Source organism: Argopecten irradians, chromosome 7, assembly GCF_041381155.1.
Source record: "Argopecten irradians isolate NY chromosome 7, Ai_NY, whole genome shotgun sequence".
NCBI classification, from domain to species: Eukaryota; Metazoa; Mollusca; class Bivalvia; order Pectinida; family Pectinidae; genus Argopecten; species Argopecten irradians.
The window spans coordinates 46843905-46866403 of record NC_091140.1 but is presented as its reverse complement, the minus strand read 5'-3'; the positions used below and the strand labels follow the sequence as shown (position 1 = coordinate 46866403).

Genomic DNA, 22499 nt, shown 5'->3' with positions numbered 1-22499 from the left:
GATCTTCAACACTGGAGTAGAAAGCCATACAGATCTGCTGAAGAAGATTATTGTTTAGTTATATATAGATAGAATACATGTAATAAACAACAATTCCCTCTCTCTCTCAACAATAATAATAATGGGAATGGGGGTGGTTTGAAACTCTGTCGCATAAGTCATATGCTAAATATAAAGCTGTATAGTGATACATGTAATTAATTATATCGTTTCAGAATGTTCCCATGCTACATCTGTAAGAAAGATTTTAAGACCACTAAAGGCCTTAACCAACATCGTAAGGATCGACATGAAGAGAAAAAGAAGTGCCCTTATCCAAATTGTAACTTTCTGTACTCTAGTAATAGAGGACATCTCCTCGATAATCATATAAGGAAGAATCATAATGTTCTCGGTACAGAAGAGAACACTCCACAGACAGCCAGTTGGAAGTTAAACAGATTTCGGCCATATCCACGTTCAGTGGTTACAGCGGTTCCAAACAAGAGTAACACTGTGGTTCCAGAGCAGGTCGTGCCGGAGAAGGGGCAGGAACTGTATGACTTTCCACCTATGGGAAGTTGTACCCCTCTCCGCACGCCTGCTCAAGAATTCAACTGTTTGAGCCACCGAGGAGTTTAGATGTTTTGGTAGACCTTCCCCCTCCTCCATCTCCTCGGAAGGCTGATGCTGATTTGGATGTTTTGGTGGACCTTCCCCCTCCTCCATCTCCTCAGGAGGCTGATGACAGTTTGAATCTTCTACCCTTACCTCCTCCTCCTGAGGAGATGGTAGAAGAAGAAGAGGAAACAGTTACAATCAGCAACCCTCCTCCAGAGGAGAAGACAGACGAGATTGAAGAGGCCACCCTTCCAAGTGAGTTGGGAGTATAGATGGAAGAACGGAGCAGGAACCAGCAGGCCCTGGAACCATCCCTCCCAACTTGCTGCTCGACAGTACCAACTTCTTGATGTTGCGAGGAAGCGAGGGAGGTCGTCCATATGGAGAGCAGAAAGTACTTGCCTGGAGCAGGTACTGGATGTAACAATCCCTGAGGGAAGTAGTGTTGAGTGGAAAAGATGAGGGAGACATCGTGTTACATCTGAAGACCGCGGGAAGGAAAACAAACTTAGATCATATTTTAGATAAGATAGAGAAAGTTGCATTGCTGTTAAAATAAATTAAATATAATCATTATTGTAATGCTCAATGGGTAGGTATTTCTTATTAAGTTATGTACCTGTATCAGGTAACTTATAATTATATCATAAAGTCCACATTTAATTTTAAATTTTTGGCAATTTAATTATTACCCAGTACCACTGTAAGAGATATCAAAGGATGAATGAATGTGTAATTTTATCTTTTTCTTGAATTTAGATTCGTAGTTCATGTTTAAAAAAAAAAAAAAAAAAAAAAAAAAAAAAAATGGAATAATCATTTCACTTTATGAAATAATGTTTTTGGGTTTGGATTACCTCCCTTGGAGCAAAATCAGTCATTGTAAAACCAGTAATTGTAACATCACTTTATACATATGGAACAAGTCAACAACAATTGTTTATTTAGTAATACGGTATTCATAATTAATTGAGATAGGGTGGATATCAAGCGTACATTGTATAACCAGAATATTTTAGAACTCCTGTTTGTATTTTTGGTTCATTTCAGGGAAAACTTAGATTATTATACAAGTTCTAGCCCGTCGGCATTGGTGTATACATGCCCCTTTTCATAACCATTGGATAGATAGCTTAAAGTATATAGCAAAGTTAGTATACAAATAAGGGAGACAACTCATACGGTCTTAAGACTTTTGGATTATTTTTTACAGTCATTAGGCTTTTATATGATATTATTTCATTATGAAATAATGTAAACAATATTAACTTTTGGTAAATTCTACGGAATTTTAGATAATATTCCAGATCCTGTCACCGTAGAGGTTAAAGATAATTGCCTACAACGTATTTATTTACTTTGTGGAAGAGGAGTGGTATATTATAGAGAAATTAATTTATTGTATAGTAATTTGAATCATCACTTTATACATATGGAACAAGTCAACAACAATTGTTTATTTAGCAATACGGTATTCATAATTAATTGAGATAGGGTGGATATCAAGCGTACATTGTACATACCAGAATATTTTAGAACTCCTGTTTGTATTTTTTTAGATGAAGTATAAAAGTATAACTATATTGTAATGTTCATTTCAGGGAAAACTTAGATTATTATACAAGTTGGGAACAAAAGTTTTGACTGAGAGTGGAATTATTGAGTAGGGTATATCTGCCAGCCATAATTTTAATTAGTATTATCATTATTATTATATAATAATCTGTTCATATAATAATACGTCAATACATATTTTATGGAGTTTAACTCTTGATTATGACAGGTATGAAAACTGTATATTCTTTTTTGTTAATACTTGTCGAAATACTGAAATTACATTTTGTATAACTGCATGTAACGGATGACAAGTTGGAACATATGGTCTGTGGTAAAATGTAAATATGTACAAAGTTGTTGTTTTGAATTACAGTAATGAAAAGTTAAAAAGAGTAGATATGGTGTTATATTGCGAAGTGCCAGCTACCGTGATTCAAGTGCATGTAACAATCATATTGTAACATATTAAGATTTTTTTTATTACTGTTTTGAATTTGTGATAGGGATGGTGTGTAAATTTAAGCATTGACACGGACGTCAATATTTTAAAAGCAGGGAGTAATGTGGCGAGTCTGGATTTGCATGGGCCTGTGCCAAGGCATCAGTGATAATTATAATTCCAGTTTTGGATATTTATTATAATTCTAGTTTCGGATGGGTATGAATAGAGAATGTAGGCTATACATCTCTGGTGTAGATAAATTTGTGTAACTTATGCATTGAGCATGGTAAATTGGTATGGAAAACTGTGTGAGTGTGATCTTACTATAACAAGATCGAGAGACCTTGTAAACAGCTGATTTTTGTTTACCTCTGTATTCGGCTGGGTTTACTCGACTATTTTTATGATAAATAGCGATAATTACATGCCAATATTAATTAGGATGGTAGTAAAATTATTGATCTAACTGTAGAACACGGCATTATGTAAATCTATTCACTTTTCGATTTTTAATGATTTTATTTGTCTACTGGGTCTTAAGATTAGTTTGCCCGGTCGCCATTACAACACTGCTACTAGTATACGGGATTCGTTACAGCCTAATTATACAAGGTAAAATTGTAATCATCGATAATTTTAGAAGTTGTTAGCCTATTGTGTGTGTATTGAATTCATAGATCATTTTCGCAATGATAGTTTTATTACTTACGGGTTATAAACGTCTGAACTCATGGTTTGTTTATCTTAGTTCATCCCGTTCCCACTCTCAACATGGCGAGCAATGTAACGTCATGAGAGAACTACTTCGGAAGCGTACGGTTGTAATAGTTCGCTTTCAGCATTCTATAGTTTATAATAGTCTATAAATGTAATAAGAAAGGTTTTACTTATATTATAGAGGTACATTTTTATTGTAAAATATGTATTTTAATCGATAGATTCCCGCACTATGTTGCGGAAGGAATCGTCTAGACACGGCTGCTCGGTCGTAGTAAATGCTACTGTTGACCCGGCACGTGAGGTCACGTTTTCCTTATATGGATATTTTCCTCATCAGATGAGGAATTTGCCTCATCTGGTGAGGACCGAAGGTTATAAAAGGCGGCGTGCATCGCTGTTTCGACAGTTCTAGCCCGTCGGCATTGGTGTATACATGCGCCTTTTCATAACCATTGGATAGATAGCTTAAAGTATATAGCAAAGTTAGTATACAAATAAGGGAGACAACTCATACGGTCTTATAAGACTTTTGGATTATTTTATTACAGTCATTAGGCTTTTATATGATATTATTTCATTATGAAATAATGTAAGCAATATTACCTTTTGGTAAATTCTACGGAATTTTAGATAATATTCCAGATCCTGTAACCGTAGAGGTTAAAGATAATTGCCTACAAAGTATTTATTTACTTTGTGGAAGAGGAGTGGTATATTATAGAGAAATTAATTTATTGTATAGTAATTTGAATATTATTGGTATGGATTAGGGAAAATAGTACCTGCAAGAGTAATAACTCTCTGTGGAAGAGGTTTATACCTGTTTCTATGAAATAATAAGTTCATCTATATTTAGATTTTATGTAACTATTTTTAGACTGGATTCAAAGTCTTATAATTATACTGTTGTCTCCTAAGATAGGTTGTAGTTAATTCATTATCAGAAATTCACTTAAGGTTATTGTAATCTGATATTTTAGACCTATTATTGATAATTGATGGCTTAATTTATTATTGACAGAGTTTCTATGGACAATTCTCTAATTTAATTGCAAAAACTTACCAATTCAGAAGTATAGAGAGGGAGTTGTTCATTGAGAAAACATAATTGGATAATTACTAATATTGTCCATGTTTTTATATTTATAATACTGTAATATCATTTTCCATTACCAATATCTTGTAAATATTAATTGTTATTGTTGAATTTGAAAATGTTTAATAATACAAAGAATTAGTAATTTATCTTTGGACTTCTAGTTTTCTTTTAAGTTAAGTATTTTGGAAGTGATAAATAAGTATTTGACAAGGCGTACGGTTATAGAACTAGAAGATACTTCTACTAGTAGTCCAAGAGGACCTGAAGAATAATAGACTGAGGAAAGTGGTCTGTGACCACACTACTTGTCCTGGTCAGACTTGACCCACAAGGAAACAGGATTGTAAAGAGAGTGTAGAGGAGGGCAAGAGCCTGAATTATACATATACACACAACCCCAGTTTCGTTACAATACAAATACTGAACCATTCTTCTTTGATTGAAATTTATGAAATAATCACCCCAAAAAAATTCTATAATGATGCAAGATTCTCAGAAATCGTTTGCCTTTCATCAAACAATAATGGTACTTGAAATTTCTTAATGATCTCATTCTGAAATGATACTTTCTGTGATTAAAGTATGTATTTATGCTATATGTAATGTTTGTATTTCACTTTACAGATGTAAAAGACTCTGATCCCAGCATCATATTTGCATCACCAGAGGCTGCCATTTTACCAAAGTGTACAAGGATTCTGCGCGAGCATTTACAGAAAAGAATTTGTCTCTTGACTTTTGATGAAGCACATTGTATTTCATCCTGGTATGTGAAATAATTTGTTGACAATCAATTTTTTATTATGCAAGAATGGATGTAAATTATTGTAGGCCAGAATATCCATATTCATTATAGAGCTTTTTTTATAATAAATGTAATTAATAGCAATATATCCTTGTGAAGTATTAAAGCAGTCCTGTTTGTCCTTTGCATGGTCATTATTGGCGATGGCGGGATATGTAATAGGTGTTAATTTTGTTGAATGTACATGTGGTGTCAATCTACTTTTTAATACTTCAGGTGTCTTGATTTTCGACCTAGTTACAGACAGGTAGCAGTGTTGCAAAGCTACTTTGATGTCCCGACTCAGGTACTGAAAGATCCAAGATGATATCTTCATTGTACTTGGTCTACATCATTCAGATACTGAAGTTGTCGCCACTCTTCCAAACAGGTAATGCAGAGTTTTGAGTGACATGTATCATTATTAAATAGAGATTCAGACATATGAAAAAAGTGTATCTGCTTTAAGTAATTCCGATCAATAATAACATATATTTAAGTAATTATTCAATTTATTCCTGGGTTTTAGAATGCCTTATATGTCTTAGTATAGTTTACCTAATCATGATCCGTTTTGACAGTTAAGAAGTTATTGATAACTTTTTGTTAACCAAATGAACCCAAGCATATGCATCTTGGTAAAAATGAAGTGAAATTTCAAAAAACATAATTGAAAAGAATCCTTAAATGATGTCTCATTAAAATAACACTGATTTTCATACCGCTGTAATATTAATTGCTGATTTGATTCTGCTTTCAGAGCAAACATTTACCTACAAATGCAGGAATCAACAGAGAATTTTGAGACAGAGCTTTGCTGGCTATTGGAACATCTACAGAAGTCAGAGAAAAAGAAAAAGATGATCATATATGTACGGTCAATCAACCTTTGCTACAGGATCTTCCTTTTTCTTACCACTGGATTGATGGACTCAAATTATTTCAAACCTGGTATAGTTGAAATGTTTCACGCGAACATGGACAAAGAAACGAAAGAACACATAATGAAAGAGTTTGTGCAGGAAGGAGGCGAGATATGTGTGCTGGTGTCCACAGTGGCATTTGGAATGGGTGTCAACATTCCTGATGTTGACATAGTGGTTCACTGGGGTTTACCTTCATCAGGACTGGCTTACTGGCAGGAGGTTGGCAAATGTGGTCGGGATGGCAGATGCAGCTATGCCATATGCTATGCATTTAAGAGAAGCATTACAAAGTGCGAGGATGAGCACTTGAAGAAGGCTGTTGGGCTAGACACTTGCCTTCGGATAAGTGTGCTGAAGCATTTTCAGCTGCAAGGTACAAACAATGCGTCACTGACACAGTTGGAAAAGGACAGTGCTTCAGAGTGTAGCAACAATGAGTGTGTGATGAGCTTGTGTTGCTCAGTTTGCCATAACATGTGTTGTTGTAACAACAAAGATAACAATATGTTGAAAACATTTTTGTCAAGTTAGGATAATTTTTGTACAATGATCAGAAAGGGTTTTTACTAGACTATTATTGTTGTTGTGAAACAGAGGTTCCCAACAAGTGACTGCTGGTTATCATGTTTTTCAAACTTGAATAAGGTTTTATTCAAATTCTTAAATTTATTGAGTTTATCACATGAGTATTCCATTTCAAAACATGCATAATGTACCTAATCTTTGATTTATTACCTGAAAATGACCCCATCAGATTCCCAACAGCTGAACAATATGTCATTTGAATTTCAAGCATTCGAAACATAAAATAATATATTTCTTAATACATTTTGAGTCAACTTCAGCTAGTGCACATGTATTTAGAATCAAATTAACAAAACTTCATACACTGAGCTTTGGTATGGCTGCATGAATGGCATATGCATTGTCTCCAACATTTGTGTTTTGCATGTAATGAATGTTTGTATGTATGTATTAATTGTACTTTTATTATATATAATAGTGTTTTTATGTTTTGAAGCATTCATCTGCCCAATTGCCACAAATAAAATCAAAACAACAAGACTGCATTGTAGTTTGAATTATGTTTATTAACAATATCTGCAAAATGTAATACATTTTACAGCATATTAGTTGTTTATAAGTATTCTATTTGGTCATATACTGAAGGTCAGAAACATGTTACTTCAGAAATGTATAACATAGCCTGATACACAGACAGTTCAGAACAAAGATCATTATCAGAATTATAATTTTAAAAGAAATGAAGTAAAAAAAAGCACTTCATGTAAATTTTGAGAAATTGCTGATACTGCTTTCCTTGAAATATATATGAAGAACTTATTACTGGACCCACACTGTATCTTATAAGACCAGTGGTGACTGTCCTTGTTACCTGGTATATATCCATTTATAGTTCCCTTCATCAAAATGAAATAACTATTGCAAGGGCTTACCACACTAAAAAGAAAGTAACCAGCAGTGTCCCAATTAATTATTATAACATGCGTTCAATTTGGTCCAGACCTATTATTTAAAATGAAAAACAGGGCAGAGGGACTTTTCAACAGGGTATTTCATTCCTTATATGTGAAATTGCAGTAAGGAGTAAAATAAGCATACTGCAAGATCCTTTATTTTTGCAAAAGAAATTATCTGTTATCTGTAATATCTTCATTTATACTGTTAGTCAATTTGAAATTTAGCTAGCAATCATGGAAAAAATAAGGCCTTATTTGATTGTGATTATGGTTTTATACATAAGACTGAGAACGCCCTGCGAAAAGGCCCTGTTGCACAATTCCTTGCTTTCTGTGATTTAGTATCCTTGGGAAAAGTCGGTACAAATCTGAGGTACAATCATGTTATTGTCTAGACATATTAATTAGTATCAACAAACTTTGTTCCATTCCCGCTTTGAGTCGAGCGACTTCCTTGTCAAGACAATCTTGATTAGAGTAGCACATTCTATGAAATTTGTCAAAATATAAGAATATTTATGAAATTTGTTTAAATATAATATAAGATTATGAGAAATATGTTTGCAGTCCCTGTTTATTGAGAAATTGTGAAAAGATTATACCCAATCTAATCAATATACCTCTGTGACCTTAAATGTCATCTTTTCAAGCACACTTTAACAACCCTCACTTGCAAAATAATATGGGTCTTGCAAAGTTTACATGTCAGGCTTGTTCGCTACACAGTGTATGACACACATTAAACAAATGCAAAAAGCTAATGTAACTGGTCAACTTAAAATTATATGTGCCATAACTGGGTGATAGTTTTGGCATGCTATTTGTTTTACTTATCTATTCCAAACCACTATAAGTTTGATGAATTCAGCAGTGACAATTCACATTGAAAGCAACTGTATGATGACTTGTAAACATCAGTTACGACACAGTTGCACTGTAAAAGTTCTTGTCGTACTTATGTTTAGATAAAAAAATTATTTGAGCTCTGCTATAATGATTTTTCTGTGTAATATTAACTACCGGTATATGTATTGCTTGTACTGTAATTCTGAAGATATTTACAACTTTTGGTGGCGAAAAACATCTTGATAAGACAGCATGAACATATCACATACAATTTTAACAGAGTATGTTGAAAAATTAATATTTAGCATTAAATAGTTCATCATATCAAGAGCTTAAAGTGGTTTGACCATTTCAAAATTGTCCTTTTTAACCTATAAGGCACTCTCGCTGATAAAGTTTCTGATATGTTACACACTAATCTCTGTTTTCCCTTTCACGCATGGAAATCAGAAGTCTTTCCTTTTTGACAGTTTCCTTTTTTGATATTTCCATTCTTGCACGCACTGCCTTTGGTAGGGTATTTGGGTACAAGTCCAGATCTATTTCTGGAAATGACTGGTGTTTTCGTCCTGGAATTGTACTGAAGAGATCCTCGGCTTGCAGAAGTTCAACAAAGGAATCCAGTTCCTTCTGAAGATTCACACTACCATTTTTGTGAATTGTCCTGTCACTCATTCCTGCTACTTGTGTGCTGTATATGGACTCAAGGGTCTTTCCTAAACTCACCATCTGACTATGTCTGGCAACAGTGTCATCAGTCAATTGCCTTGCATCTTTAACACTCTCTGAAATATATCATTGATTAAATTGTGAGAAGTGATCAGCTATATATTATAAGCAAAACATTTTTCAAAATTTAAGAATTAAGTGTTTCACAAAGAAATTGAAGATACAAAACAAAAATTGATATACCTGTCTGTGGAGGCAGATCATATATTAAAAAGATTTTTTTTACTTAATTCATTAATCAACTACATACAGACCAAAGAATTGCTGAACATTAAATTATGATTCCATGAAACCACAATTCAGAAAACATACCATTCAATATTTTTTCTTTATTAAAATGAAAAACAGAATTGCCTTCATTTTGCCATATCATCTTACAGACACCAAAAAACCCACTGATAAATATGAAGTTATCTTTATTCCATAGACAGTTAATAACTTAGTTTTCTGTTACACATCAGTATGTGATATACACTTTGTATTACAACAAAATTCATTTAAATTACCTTTGTACTCCTTATTGAAGTACTCCATTTGAAGGTCCATTGCTATGTTCTTTGCCTTTCCCCCGTGTGGATTTACAGTTCGATTCCAGATTAGCTGGTGCTGCAGTCTTTTAGAGACTCCTCCATTGATGGCTAACAGGAGACGGTAACATATTACTTAGTACTTGTGCTTCTCATAAAATTGAAGCAGGTCAAACTTCCAGTGAGTGATCATTCGCTCTCCATCATTTTCCCTGATAGCATCCCTTCGTACCATCTGTCCCAACCCTCTCCAGATAAGACGAACCGAGTAGTACCTTTTCCTGTCTGCTTTCAAGACGTCTATTACCTTTCTTCTTTTTTGTGTGTGTTGTTTCTTCCCAGTCTTACATTCTTGTGAGCAGTACCATTCTCCATCTGGAACTTCATCCTCTGTCATTCCAACACATTCCAAATGAAACCAAGTTCCATTAGGGCACTTTTTCCCACTACAGAAAACCATAAGCTCACCTTCTTTTTCGGTTTTACAATAACATTCCGTCGACGTTTCTGACCTTGTCAGTCAACTCGCCTTTGCTTGACTCTCCTGTGATAGCATCCACTAACACTGTAGATGAAAGGAAAACTTCATCTATGATTTGTGCAGCTACACTCTGAAACAACATCTCCTGCTCCTCTTCATTTGTGAAACATTGTGCCTTTCTCCTTCCCACTAGATCCACTGTAGAGCTCATCAAAAATATCCTGTTAAAACAGCAAAATGTGTCATAGATTAAAATGCATTATCATTGTAAAACATCTACTTGATATTGCCTGAAAAAGAGTGTGAGTGTGATAATGAAGTCAATTCATAATTGTGGAATTTGAAATGATTTGCAGACTTTATAAGGACTTACCTGAAGAAGAATACACCTCTTGTGCCATTCCTGAATGTTCATGTGCAGACCTTGCAGCTGTTGCCATGCAGTTGCTCCATTTATCCTGGCATTTTGAGCGTCATTTCCTCTTTCACAACTCAATCCGTCTGCATGCAAAATGGTCTTCATGGGATTGCCGTTTGGTTTCAATGGGACATATTGTTGATAAGTATCCATGATGTCAATGGTGTCACCAACTTTACTCTCATCCTTGTCAAGAACACCAAGTGGAATCTGAAAAATATAGAAGTTTTTTTAAACCTGATATTAACTTAACCTTTAAACTTATAATTTTGTTAAAATTCAAGCAACTTCGCTTTCAAATTTAACAAATGGAAGTTGTTAATCTACCATTTAATTTTGACTCATTTTATTTCCTATTAATTTCAATAACAAGAGGCCAAATGGGCTTTAATGTTCATCTAAATATAAAATATAATACAATAGAAATGGACTATGCAGTAAGTCAAGTTAGTCATTAAAGATTTCAGCCTAGCTATTTGACTCCTCTGACCTTGAATATTACTAAAGGTCATATGTTTGAACAAACTTGATAGCCCTTCATAGCATGTATAGGTCCAATATTGACCTGGGCCTTTCACTTATTGAAAGAGTCAGGTTACCTAAAAATAACAAGCCTTTTAGGGTATATTTTGAGAGGATTCACTTAGATATAAAAGTACGGAAAATTATTTTCACTTTTTTTCAATTCCTACAATGTTGTTATTTAATCAAATATTAAATATTCCTATACATGTACAAAACATTGATAATTATGGAAATTTTATGAGAAAAACATTTTTATACAATTCGGGTTTTCTTTGTGGACTCCAGATAATATGGGTGTTCAATATGTTGGTTGACAGGAAGATTCTCAAACATTGCCATATGGTCATGGAGAATACGCATGACAATAGTAGTCATCTCTGAACGCAAATCAACATGGTCCATGTCAGTTGGTAAAAACTTCTCAAGGGGAATGTTCTGTAACTCCTCTGGGAATGGCATGTCATCCGACAAATGCAGACTTGGAATTCTGTCTTTAGCAGCATACGCCTGCACCATATTAAGGTGGTAGTCTCACATTCCTCAAAATTTTCCCGTAGTTCAATATTTTTTATATTTGTTTTATGAAGTAAATATGTTGTTATGCATCTTCTGTCAAAGTTTCGAAGAAATTGAACCATCCATTTTTTCTAAATCAATATTCAAATTTGTCTTTTTTGAGTAGTTTCTAAACATGAAAAAACAGCATTAGTCTGCACTAAATCCGCCCCGCAAATAAAAATCTTTAACAAAATGTTCTATGATATATGTATTGCTTAATTGATATGATATATCTCAATGCTTTTTCAAGAAAAAATGCTTTACTTCTCGTCATAATTAATTTTTAGTGATAATTTTTGGTGGAAATTAGGTAAAAAAGATGCATGTAAATTACCTAAAACATTCTCACAAAAATGAGAATAGGTCAAAATTGTGAAGTTCATTTTTTTAGAAAAGTAATAGACTAAAAAGTGACATAGTTGCTTTTATTCTGTCAATTTTCAAGAAAATTGAACCACAATATTTCAAAATAGAGCATTTTTAGCACCATAAAACCTTCATTTTTCATTGAAAACGACGTTAATCACAATAGAGTTATCTCCCTTATTATATACTTTTTTTCATTCACTGTAGGTTTTTCTGTTACAATATAATCAAGATGTCAATACTTTTAGTTTTAAAATGAATAACAATGTTTAATCAATATATATATATATCATAAAATAGCAATATAAGGTTAATGGGATAATTAGTATTGTTCTTTTTAAAACTAATAAAATAATTTATTCATAAATTCAAACTTCAGAAAAGGGGATATTAATCAAATCGCGGTCATTCAAATGCTTGAAGAGCTTGGGACACTGTCATAACTTAAGCGTCTGCATGAAATAATCATGATCTATCTCCCTTATCATGAGACTACATTCTTAAACATTCTATTCTGTTTATCTCTGGTTTGGTGTCTTACTGTGAGGCGCCTATTTACATTGTCGAAGCAGATTGAGAATCCCACTGTAAAATAATGGAACAATTAAAACTTAGGAGATATATAGAGCAACGCAAACTTTACTTTTATAAAAAAAAAAGCAACTGTTAGTGTGAGATCCAAAGAAGTTTAAATTTATAGACAGATCTTGCAATACACTGTAAAGAAAACATACAATATGGATGAAAGAAACTTAACTTTCACATAACCTGCACCTTTTACATGAATTAATCATTTCTTTTAAATGTCGAAAACTAAAATATTTACATTTGTCCTTGGTTTCTGAGTCCTCATCCTCTTTCTCAAGATTCTTAAGGTGTTTCTCCAGAACGTGTTGCAGCAGAGGTTGTTCCTGTGCACCAATAGGAGGTGAGAATGGGGACCCAGGCGTTTGCTGTCCAGTTGAGCTGCTGGCCATTGACACATCTGATCCACTGTATAGAATAGTTCCAGAGCTCTCAGAGGGCATCAGTAACTGGTCAGAAATGTCCGTATTCCACTTTCGCACCTCCTCATCATATGTTGACCTTATCCTGTCAATTGTGGCTCGCATTCCCCAGACTCCAACAGACAACCCCAATTGATGGAAGGGTGTAACCACCTAAAGAAGAAATACTAGATAAATAACATATTTCATGCATAAAAATAATATGAAATTATTGCCGAGACATGTTCATAAAATTTTAATTTCTCTTGCAAGATGTGGAAAATTCCTTTACATTGATTACATGACGATTCGTATAAGGACTTACATGTACATGTATATATCAATTTGAATTCATATACAGTATGTATATGTTTCAGTACTCTCATTTCTAAAATTGCCCTTTTAAATTACCTGTCTTTTGCAGCCTCCAATCCAGAGTTGTAAAGCATTGATTTGCTGCAGATTGCTAAAAGACTGTTGTCTGTGGTATAGCATCTGTGCCATCACTTAGCCAACAATATGGGGAGCTTCTGTGTTGTTTTTCTTTACACACGTTTTTAGCATGGATGTTGCCAAAGGCATTGTAGCTTTCATCTCCTCCATATGACTTTCCCATGAGAATAATTTCAGTTTATCCAATGATTTTTTACCTTTGAACACAGACTCTTTCTTTTTCAACATAACGACATTTCCTTTTCAACAGCTATTTGCACATATTTGTCAACCGCCTTTTTAAAGCCTGATTTTATGTTGACAAGAAGCAGCACTACCCGTGGATACTACCGACGTACCATGTATGATAGGGCTCTCCTTAGGTCCACATCAACAACCTGATGAAAAAAATGAATTTTAAATATTATAAGAATTCAAAATATGACACAAATGAATTGAAATGAGTTTATCTTATTAAAGTTTAAATACTATTATAACATAGTACATACCAGCATTACAATATATCCAGTTAGTACATAGAATTATACTATCTGAACTGGTTAGTACAAGCCAATTAACTTAAAGAATGTCTTAAGCTTACTTTAATTTAATTTAATAGGCCTACATAGCACACTTACCGGTACAATTGCAAATTTTGTCATAGATCTTGATTTTTTTTTTTTGGGGGGGGGGAGGGGGGGGGGCTTCAGTTGGTGATGATCCAGCTGCTGATACCTTTAAAATCAATTCAATTGATGACTTACAAAAAATACATGGAAGCAATTTGGCCATGCAAAAAAGAAAGTAAAAAAAAAACGTGTTTCCGATGCAAACAATAACAACCTTATTTTTGTGGGGTTTTGCACAAAGTCAGAATTTTCTGTACAAATTCTGTAAATTTAACACATCAATAATACAATGGGAACCAAATGCATGGTTTATATAAGGTTAATTAAAGTTAAGTTCATTTTTCCATTGCAAGAAACTGTGATGAAGAGAAAAAAAATATTTCCAAAAAAAAGGGAAAAACTAATCCTAGCCTACCTACCGACCTTCGATTTTAAAAGGATGATACCGAAAACAAGAATATGTTTTTATTTGGCCGTTATTGACACAACACGGTGTAATCAGATTTGCATTCCGGTTTTTAACACATCAATAATACAATGGGAACCAAATGCATGGTTTATAAAAGGTTAATTAAAGTTAAGTTCATTTTTTCCATTGCAAGAAACTGTGATGAAGAGAAAAAATATATTTCCAAAAAAAGGGGAAAACTAATTCTAGCCTACCTACCGACCTTCGATTTTAAAAGGATGATACCGAAAACAAGAATATTTTTTTATTTGGCCGTTATTGACACAACGCGGTGTAATCAGATTTACATTCCGGTTTTTTTTGTTTTTTTTTTTTACATTTTCATACTGGATATATACTGCACCGATATTTACATTTGTAACTCCCAACCACCTGCTGATAATACAGTTTTCTCGACGTCCCTTAGGCCTATTAGAGTTCGTATTAATAACTGATTGCGAGTCCCATGACCATATTCATGTTTATTAGTAAACAACATACATTACGTTACGTACGCTTACCTTCTTTGGCGATGTTAGTCGCGGTCGTTTGATTTTCCTAGGCGTTGGTACAGGACTGCATCGGTATTTTTTGGACAAGTACCGACCAGGATGGGATGTCTCTTTCAGTTTTGACGCTGCCTCCCGTATTTGTTTACTAGATCGTCCTATGCTATGAACGCTCCATGCACAGGAATTACACATAAATCGTGCAGTCTTTCCACTTTCAGGAGAAAACACCATGCCCAGTTCGTCTTCCAAAACATCTTGTAATGTTCTGTCGCCTTCTTTTGAACATAGACTCTTTCTTTTATAATTTTTCCCTTTTTCTCGAAGATTGCTCCACAATTTACGCAGGTTAAGTGCTCATTTCCCTCCATTTTTACTTTCGGCGCTCTCGGGATTGTTTTTATTGCACATACGGTACACCAAGAGAGGTCCCGAAAGCTGTAAAGTTGTAGTATCTATTTCCTTAAATGGGCACAAGATCCTTATTTGGATGCGCGAGAAAACACGGTAATCCTCGATAAGTGTAATGGTGGAAGATTTGACAAATAACAAGTGCATTTTTAGCTGATGACGAAAAAAGAAGAATTAGGACGAATTTCGGGAAAATTCTTTTTTATTGATAACATGTAATAGGTAAGGCATGTAAAATGGTCCGAAAAAAATGTTTCAGGTAACATATAGCGAAATTTTCACTTTGCTCCACTAGCGGTAATAGGCACCAATTGTAGCTCTAAAGACGACAACATTATCGGTCAAAAAGTCTTTTGAGCTACAATATTGCAGCTACATAATGATATGACGACATTCACAATATTATCATTATCTAAATGCAGGTAACTTAAAATCGAAAAATTACAATGTTAAGAACGCTTTAAAATCATCAAAATACATCGTAAAACTCATCACAGCCATTGTAAATAGTAATATTTTTCCTTCTCGGGGAGACCTTCGGACCCTCAAACACCAAAATATCGCGCCTTCGCCGCTCGCAAAATCATCAAAATACATCGTGAAACTCATATCTCAGCCATTCTAAATCGTAATATTTTTTCCCGGGGGTCTCCCCCGAACCCTCAAAACACCAAAATGCTCGCCAATTTGGCCTATTTGCGTACTCATTAATTTCCTGTTATATTCTACATAGTACACTTGCATATATGAAGAATACGAATTTTACCGATTTTTGGCGAGGTAATCACCTCGCCTTTGTGATCGTGGTTGCAAAATTCTCTTTCAGTCAATTTCCTCAATAGGATTGGCTAAAAACTTGCTCGCAGATACTAGCGCTCCTAACGGCAGTTTATTCAACAACTTTGATTTTACCGGGAATTTTAAATAATAAATTTTGAATATGAAAGTTACTGAAATAAGCGTATCTGTAATGTTGAAACAGGAATAGTAGATTACTGCTTTCATATCCTTACCATATACATTATCCAAATGATCTTAGGTTGGAAAATTTTCACTTGAATTGTTTACAATGTATTTAGACTTTTCGTCCCGAAAATGTTGTTGACAATGCATGAAGACGTTTCGTCCCGAAAATGCTTCGTTTCGCCCCACGCGTTTAGTCCCTACTAGTGACAATTATCCCGCAACGGAAAAAATGAATCAATATTTCACCTCAAACATCAAAATTGTTACAATAATGATTTTTGTACTTTGAATCAAATCAGTTCGGGAGCAAATAAATTTCAGGACGAAATGGAGACTTGTTTATTACGGCTGCGTTATGCCACATGTACGTGTAAATCCACAATGGAAGAAAGACAACTCTAACAAAATTTAGGATAAACTTTGTCTTCGGATCAAATAGCGCGTGACAGACGATGGACATTTTCTAAATGTCCAAGGTGGCGTAATCTTCCAACTTACGGCAGTTAATAAGGTATGAATATTTACCACATCTATAATTATCGATAATTTTATAAGCACATGTAATAATTATCAGATTATATATACATATTAAAGCACGTTTAGAGATTGTCACTAAATCATACTTTAAAAACATTTTAGCCTCTTCCATCACATCAGAAACATATATACATATATGTTTCTGATCACATGTAGGCCTACAGGAGCTTGACGTTCTGATAATATATATAGCATATTCAGTAAACTACGTAAGTAACGAAGTAAATTTTTTGTCCGAATGAAAAAAAATACATAAAATGTTCGTATAACTCCAAGTGAGATTTTTTTGGACTACTTCATTTGTAGATCGATGAAAATGCCGATTTCTTTTTCATAATTCTACCGTAGAACCACAGGGCCATGTATAGTTTCTATATGAAAAAATAGCCAAAAATACTTGTGTCATTTTATATGTATTTCTGGCTATTTTTTCATATAGTAACTATACATGGCCCTGTGGTAGAACGGCACTCAAAAAGCTGTTTCAATCTACAACAAACGTGGAGGAAACTGTTAAATGTTTAGCAATTATCCTGAGTTATATTTTGTCAACAATCATCAGAGATTAGCAATTAAAACTTGCATAAACATACTCCCCACTCTCACTTGCATTGTGTGATCACTCGAGCGGAACTAATCTCTACCACCTGGCACATTCTTACAAATGCAATCACACAAAAGCCTACACGATCACTGTTTTTAGTGCGATTATATCTTTGGGTATGAACAATATTAATTCTTTGAACTTTTTACTCGGCAAAATAGACTTTACGCCTTTCATATTCAGCATCCGCCAGTTTTTTAATAACTTATCACCGTGCCCATGCACACATGCGTATACTTATACTTCCTCGTGCACATTATCAGATACATTATATGACAAATGCTATATTACAATCAATTTATGAAGGACAAAACTCTAAAAAAAACAGGAGGACTAAAGAAAAACAGGAAATAAATTTCAATAATATGTACTCTAAACTGGTATTGCTATTTATAAAAAAATGTTTAATTATATGATATTAGCCTTTTCAGTAATTACTCTGTTAATACATTTATTGTTTCCTTATGTTTTACAGAATGTCTACATGCAAATATCATTTCAATTGGAACCAGTCCAGGAGAAAAATTGTGTGAACAAAATGAAAGAAATAATTTTCAACTTTGGTAGCTTAATACTGTAATATTTTTTGATCTGAAAATAATTACTATCATTATATTCAAATTCCATATATATAATACATTTAATGTTGTAAACATTTTTGATCCAAATACTTACCATCATCATGACATCTTCATTCCATATATACAATACACATTAGTGTTGTGATTTGTGAATTTTACTTATATATGATTTAAGCATATAGTTGGTATTTTGATTATTTTCTATGACATGTACATGCTTGAAATAAAAAGAATAAATAAAACATTAAATTTATAACACAATATGGCATTAGTTGTTAATATTTTTAGAAAACATATTTCGATTTATATCGTTAATAATACACTAATCATCATCTTCAGCACAATTTATCTAAAATAAATTAAATATTAATTTGCATAACACAGGTTGTCTTATGTTTTCCCTCCTTGACTATCAATCTTCTCTGATCACTCTGAAAGTGGTGATTTTACCTTTTTTTCGGTAACCACATGAACTGCCCTTAAATCAATTACATCCAATGCAATGATACATACTGCATCTATTATAACGCTGTAAGGCAATTCTGCAAGATCAGCTTGCATTGTTTATTTACCTTGAACATATACATGTACATGCACAGTATGGTACCTTATTTATATCTCCTTTCCTGTTTTCAATCTACCTTGATGACTTGGAATCTTATCTTATCTTAAAAACAATGTTAATTGTCTGACAACTATTGACAAATTATTTATAGATAATATTGACATGTATCCCAAACTTTTTATCATTTTATATGCCGATGACGCTGTTATATAACAAATGTTAAACGGATTTGAACAATATTGCATTACATGGAAATTATAACTTAATATCAGAAAGATAAACGTTGTAATATTCTCAAAACGTAAATTGGCCCAACAACACCAGTTTACGTTATGGGATATAAAATTATTTTGATAAGAAGGGTAGATGCTCCACCGCTGACAAATGGTATTTTTTCACTGTCAAAAACAGGAGCAGACGATTTAGTATTTTTCTTTAGTTACAAAAGTAACAAATTTTACACCATTACCACCATTGAAATGTTTGAGCTTCTAATTTCATTTTAAATTAGAAAATTAAAAATATAATTAATTGCATCCCGAAAAAAATCCGTGGCACTATACTGTATCCTATATGGAATGAAGTACGGACTGCCCATGTACCAAAGGCAAAATATATTATTTTATTATATTTTTTGTGTTAATTAGACATATATATACATGATTAAACACAAATTATTGTTCAAATGATGAATATCATTTATGATCTGTCGGCGGTGGAGCATCTTTAACATTAATGGTAGCGGGGTTTTTTTAAAAAAAAAGGAAAAAACTGCTGAACAAACAATTAAATCAGTGTTTGCTATTTTTAAGAAACTAAGGAATGTATCTCTTCCTGTTGATTTTAAACTGAAAATATTTTAGTCACTTGTAATAACAGTTTTATTATACTCATCAGAAGTATGGGGATTTGAAAATACAAATATTGTAGAAAAATTCATTTGTAATTTCCTCAAGTTAAGAAAGTGTATAAAACAATTCATGGTCTATGGCAAGCTAACAAGATACCCAATTGATATTGAAATAAAATGTAGAATAATTACTTTTTGGCATAACTACATAACATCAAATAAATTATCAAGTAATATTTATGAATTAATGTATACTTTACATGAAAATGGACCAGACATTTTTTAAATGGCTGTAAGATGTTTAAGATATTTTATCCAGAGCTAGTTTAATTCATGCTTGGATATATCAATCATCTTGATGTTTTACGAAAGAATAATTACAAAAACTTGTTAAAAGTAGACCAATTGACCATTTTATTCAGAAATGGTATGACTGTATTGATAAGTCTTTTAGAGGACTGACATATTCTATATTTAAGACATTTTGGCATAGAAAAATATGCCTCTTGTCTGTCTCTGCTGTAAAACAATACATGTTAACTGATACTGTGGTCCCAGGAACTTGAGAATAGCAATTCAGAATGGATATTTTAATTGACATCAAATTAACAAGGAAAAGTTTAAAGATGCTATAAAATCATTTGGCATATAACATCATAGGAAATATTGGAATGGGCTCCCAAGAGTTTAGTATGTGTTTCTTATTTAATACCTTTGTGTCCAAGGAATCCTCAAAAGTCCAAATTGGAAGGAACACTAGCAAAATTTATTTCTTATTGTCCAAAAAGAAAAATTTTGACTTTAGAAATATATTCCTCCAATCATCGAGACCGAGCCATTTAGTACTTTCAGTACTTTGATTTTATCTAGACCCCTAAATCGTCTCAACTAGGCTATCTAGTGTGTCCATATTGATATAAACTTACTAATTCTCAAATCCCTGTGGACTGTTCGCATACTTTTAAAATTTACTTAAAGTTGTATGGTCTATAAATTTCACTCTTTTTGTCATAGTGAAAACTGTAAGTGTTATACATATTTTTCTCCGTCTGCCTGAGTTTTAAACTTTCTAATTTTACCACTTTTTATAAAGTTGCAGCACTGGAAGTATCTTTAATTATAAAAGTAAAAAATCTTTTTAACGTGTACACGTGAAAAATAGGCTCCAAAGATGCCGAATCATTCCGAACTCTTCCGAACATCGTCGCGACAATCTCGAAGTAAAACGAGAGTTGTGAAACCAAGAGAAAACATCAACAATTTTTCATAAACAAAACATGTGGTCGACCTCATCAGACTCTATCTATAAAGAAAATAATGCTCGCACATTACTATATTTGATACACACAATATTTTACGGTAATGTGTAAATTGGATGTTTCAAATACTCTATCTGTGGACATATACCAGCATGATTTGCTCATGATAAGCCAGAAGGAAAACGTAAACAAACACATGTGCGCTTACGCTAGTTATCTGGCTCACCACGTGCAGGTCGTGTCGAACGTCAGTTACGTGATACGATTCGGAATCCGAAGTCACTGAACATGGCGGTGATTGAAGGCGCTTTATTCAAAACCAGGAATATATGATTCCTAGATTTCGGCTCTCTTATAGGCCGACATATGCTTTTGGGGAGCTAAATCATCAAGTTACATTTCAATGTTTAAATATCAAATGTTTAAGTTACATATCGTTACAGTGAAATTAGCAGCAATACAACTTTAAGGTCGACAGGTTTGTTAATTCCAAAACTGCGCACGATTAAATAATATAATGAAGCGGCTGTGTTTTTTAAGATATGTGTTGGTTCATGGCCCTGTGTTAGCTGAACTATTAAGCATGCGTATCTTGTCTACGAGTACATGTCATGCATATTTGGTCATTGTATCTAATATATTTTGTCCCGTCTTTTTTATCGGTCGTGCGTGTATTGTTACTACGGTACATGTTATTCTATTTTCGTACACGGAAAGCCCCGAAATTTTGTCGAATAAATCCGTAAAACCCATTACAGAGTTTAAAAAAATGAATAAGCCTAACCCTTTCTGTGCGGTGTTCTGAAGGATTAAGTAACAAATAGGAAATAGAGGTGCGTAGTACATACGTAAGGCGGGATAGGGGCACGTTTGTCGCGGTATGATAGGGTTTTAGTTAAAGGCTATGGATTGTGGCGGGGTCTACTTTTATAAATATGCATTATATAATGTACATGTAGCATGTAGTGTCATTGTTGTTTTGGTCCATTTTCTTGTAAACTTATATTTCTTCTTATTGATATCAACTTTAAAGTCTATGTTTAGAGACAAACGTGAAGCGTGACCTCCTCGAACCTGAGCTGACACACACGTACACGACGTCAAATGACTTTTGACCTAAAGAACATATTAATATGACGATTACAATGAGAAAACGATCGTTTTTATCATAGCAGGGTATGTTATAGAATGTAAAGAGGTTGACAGTGTTCCAGAGTAATGTAAATAGATTATTTATATGTTACTATTATGCATCACATAAGTTTAAAATCTGTGACTGACTCTATCAAGCATTTTGTCAACGAATGGTTCTAGTTAAAAATACATTTATGTTGGAAGTTACCGAGACCTTTGCTTTGAGAGCACAAAGATTAATGCGAGAAAAATTAATTTATCGCATTGGGAGTTTTACTTCAATGCAAGTATTTATTTAAACTTTAACAAAGCTTATAACTCGGTTTAATACATACCTAAGCGGAAACGGCTTGAGTTACGAAATTGTTGGTTGAAATCAATAATAGCTATATTATGTAAAAATTTGTCTTAGTTCTACTCTGGATCAGATAGATACTAGGACCATGTAATCGTTTTGTATTACTTAAATAAGCGTCAATGGCCGTGTCTTTCTGTTTTACAAAATATCCTTTGCTTTGTTTCTATCACC

The 22499-nt window shown here is 33.4% G+C and overlaps 4 protein-coding genes across 4 annotated transcripts in view; 2 read left to right on the top strand and 2 right to left on the bottom strand.

Moving 5' to 3' along the window:
- Positions 1–6097, top strand: part of LOC138326718 (uncharacterized) — a 34067-nt gene extending 27970 nt beyond the window's left edge. Inside the window, exons 7-9 of the transcript XR_011208943.1 lie at positions 5043–5184; positions 5440–5593; positions 5963–6097. The gene's annotated coding sequence lies outside the window, so the exon portion shown is untranslated. The remainder of the gene's footprint in view (positions 1–5042; positions 5185–5439; positions 5594–5962) is intronic.
- On the top strand, positions 5847–7184 carry LOC138327281 (uncharacterized). The gene is made up of 2 exons (XM_069273257.1): positions 5847–5851; positions 5963–7184. The coding sequence occupies exons 1-2, from the start codon at positions 5847–5849 to the stop codon at positions 6657–6659; spliced, it is 702 nt and encodes a 233-aa protein (XP_069129358.1). The 3' UTR covers positions 6660–7184.
- A 1595-nt stretch (positions 7185–8779) lies between these two features.
- LOC138327280 (uncharacterized) lies at positions 8780–10171 on the bottom strand. Its single transcript, XM_069273256.1, has 3 exons — positions 9855–10171; positions 9368–9371; positions 8780–9238 (listed from the first exon to the last, which is right to left on the bottom strand). Exons 1-3 carry the CDS (start codon positions 10169–10171, stop codon positions 8870–8872), a joined length of 690 nt encoding a protein of 229 aa, XP_069129357.1. The 3' UTR covers positions 8780–8869.
- A 176-nt stretch (positions 10172–10347) lies between these two features.
- On the bottom strand, positions 10348–11651 carry LOC138327278 (uncharacterized). Its single transcript, XM_069273255.1, has 3 exons — positions 11394–11651; positions 10566–10820; positions 10348–10413 (listed from the first exon to the last, which is right to left on the bottom strand). The coding sequence occupies exons 1-3, from the start codon at positions 11649–11651 to the stop codon at positions 10348–10350; spliced, it is 579 nt and encodes a 192-aa protein (XP_069129356.1).
- Between the last annotated feature and the right edge of the window lie 10848 nt (positions 11652–22499).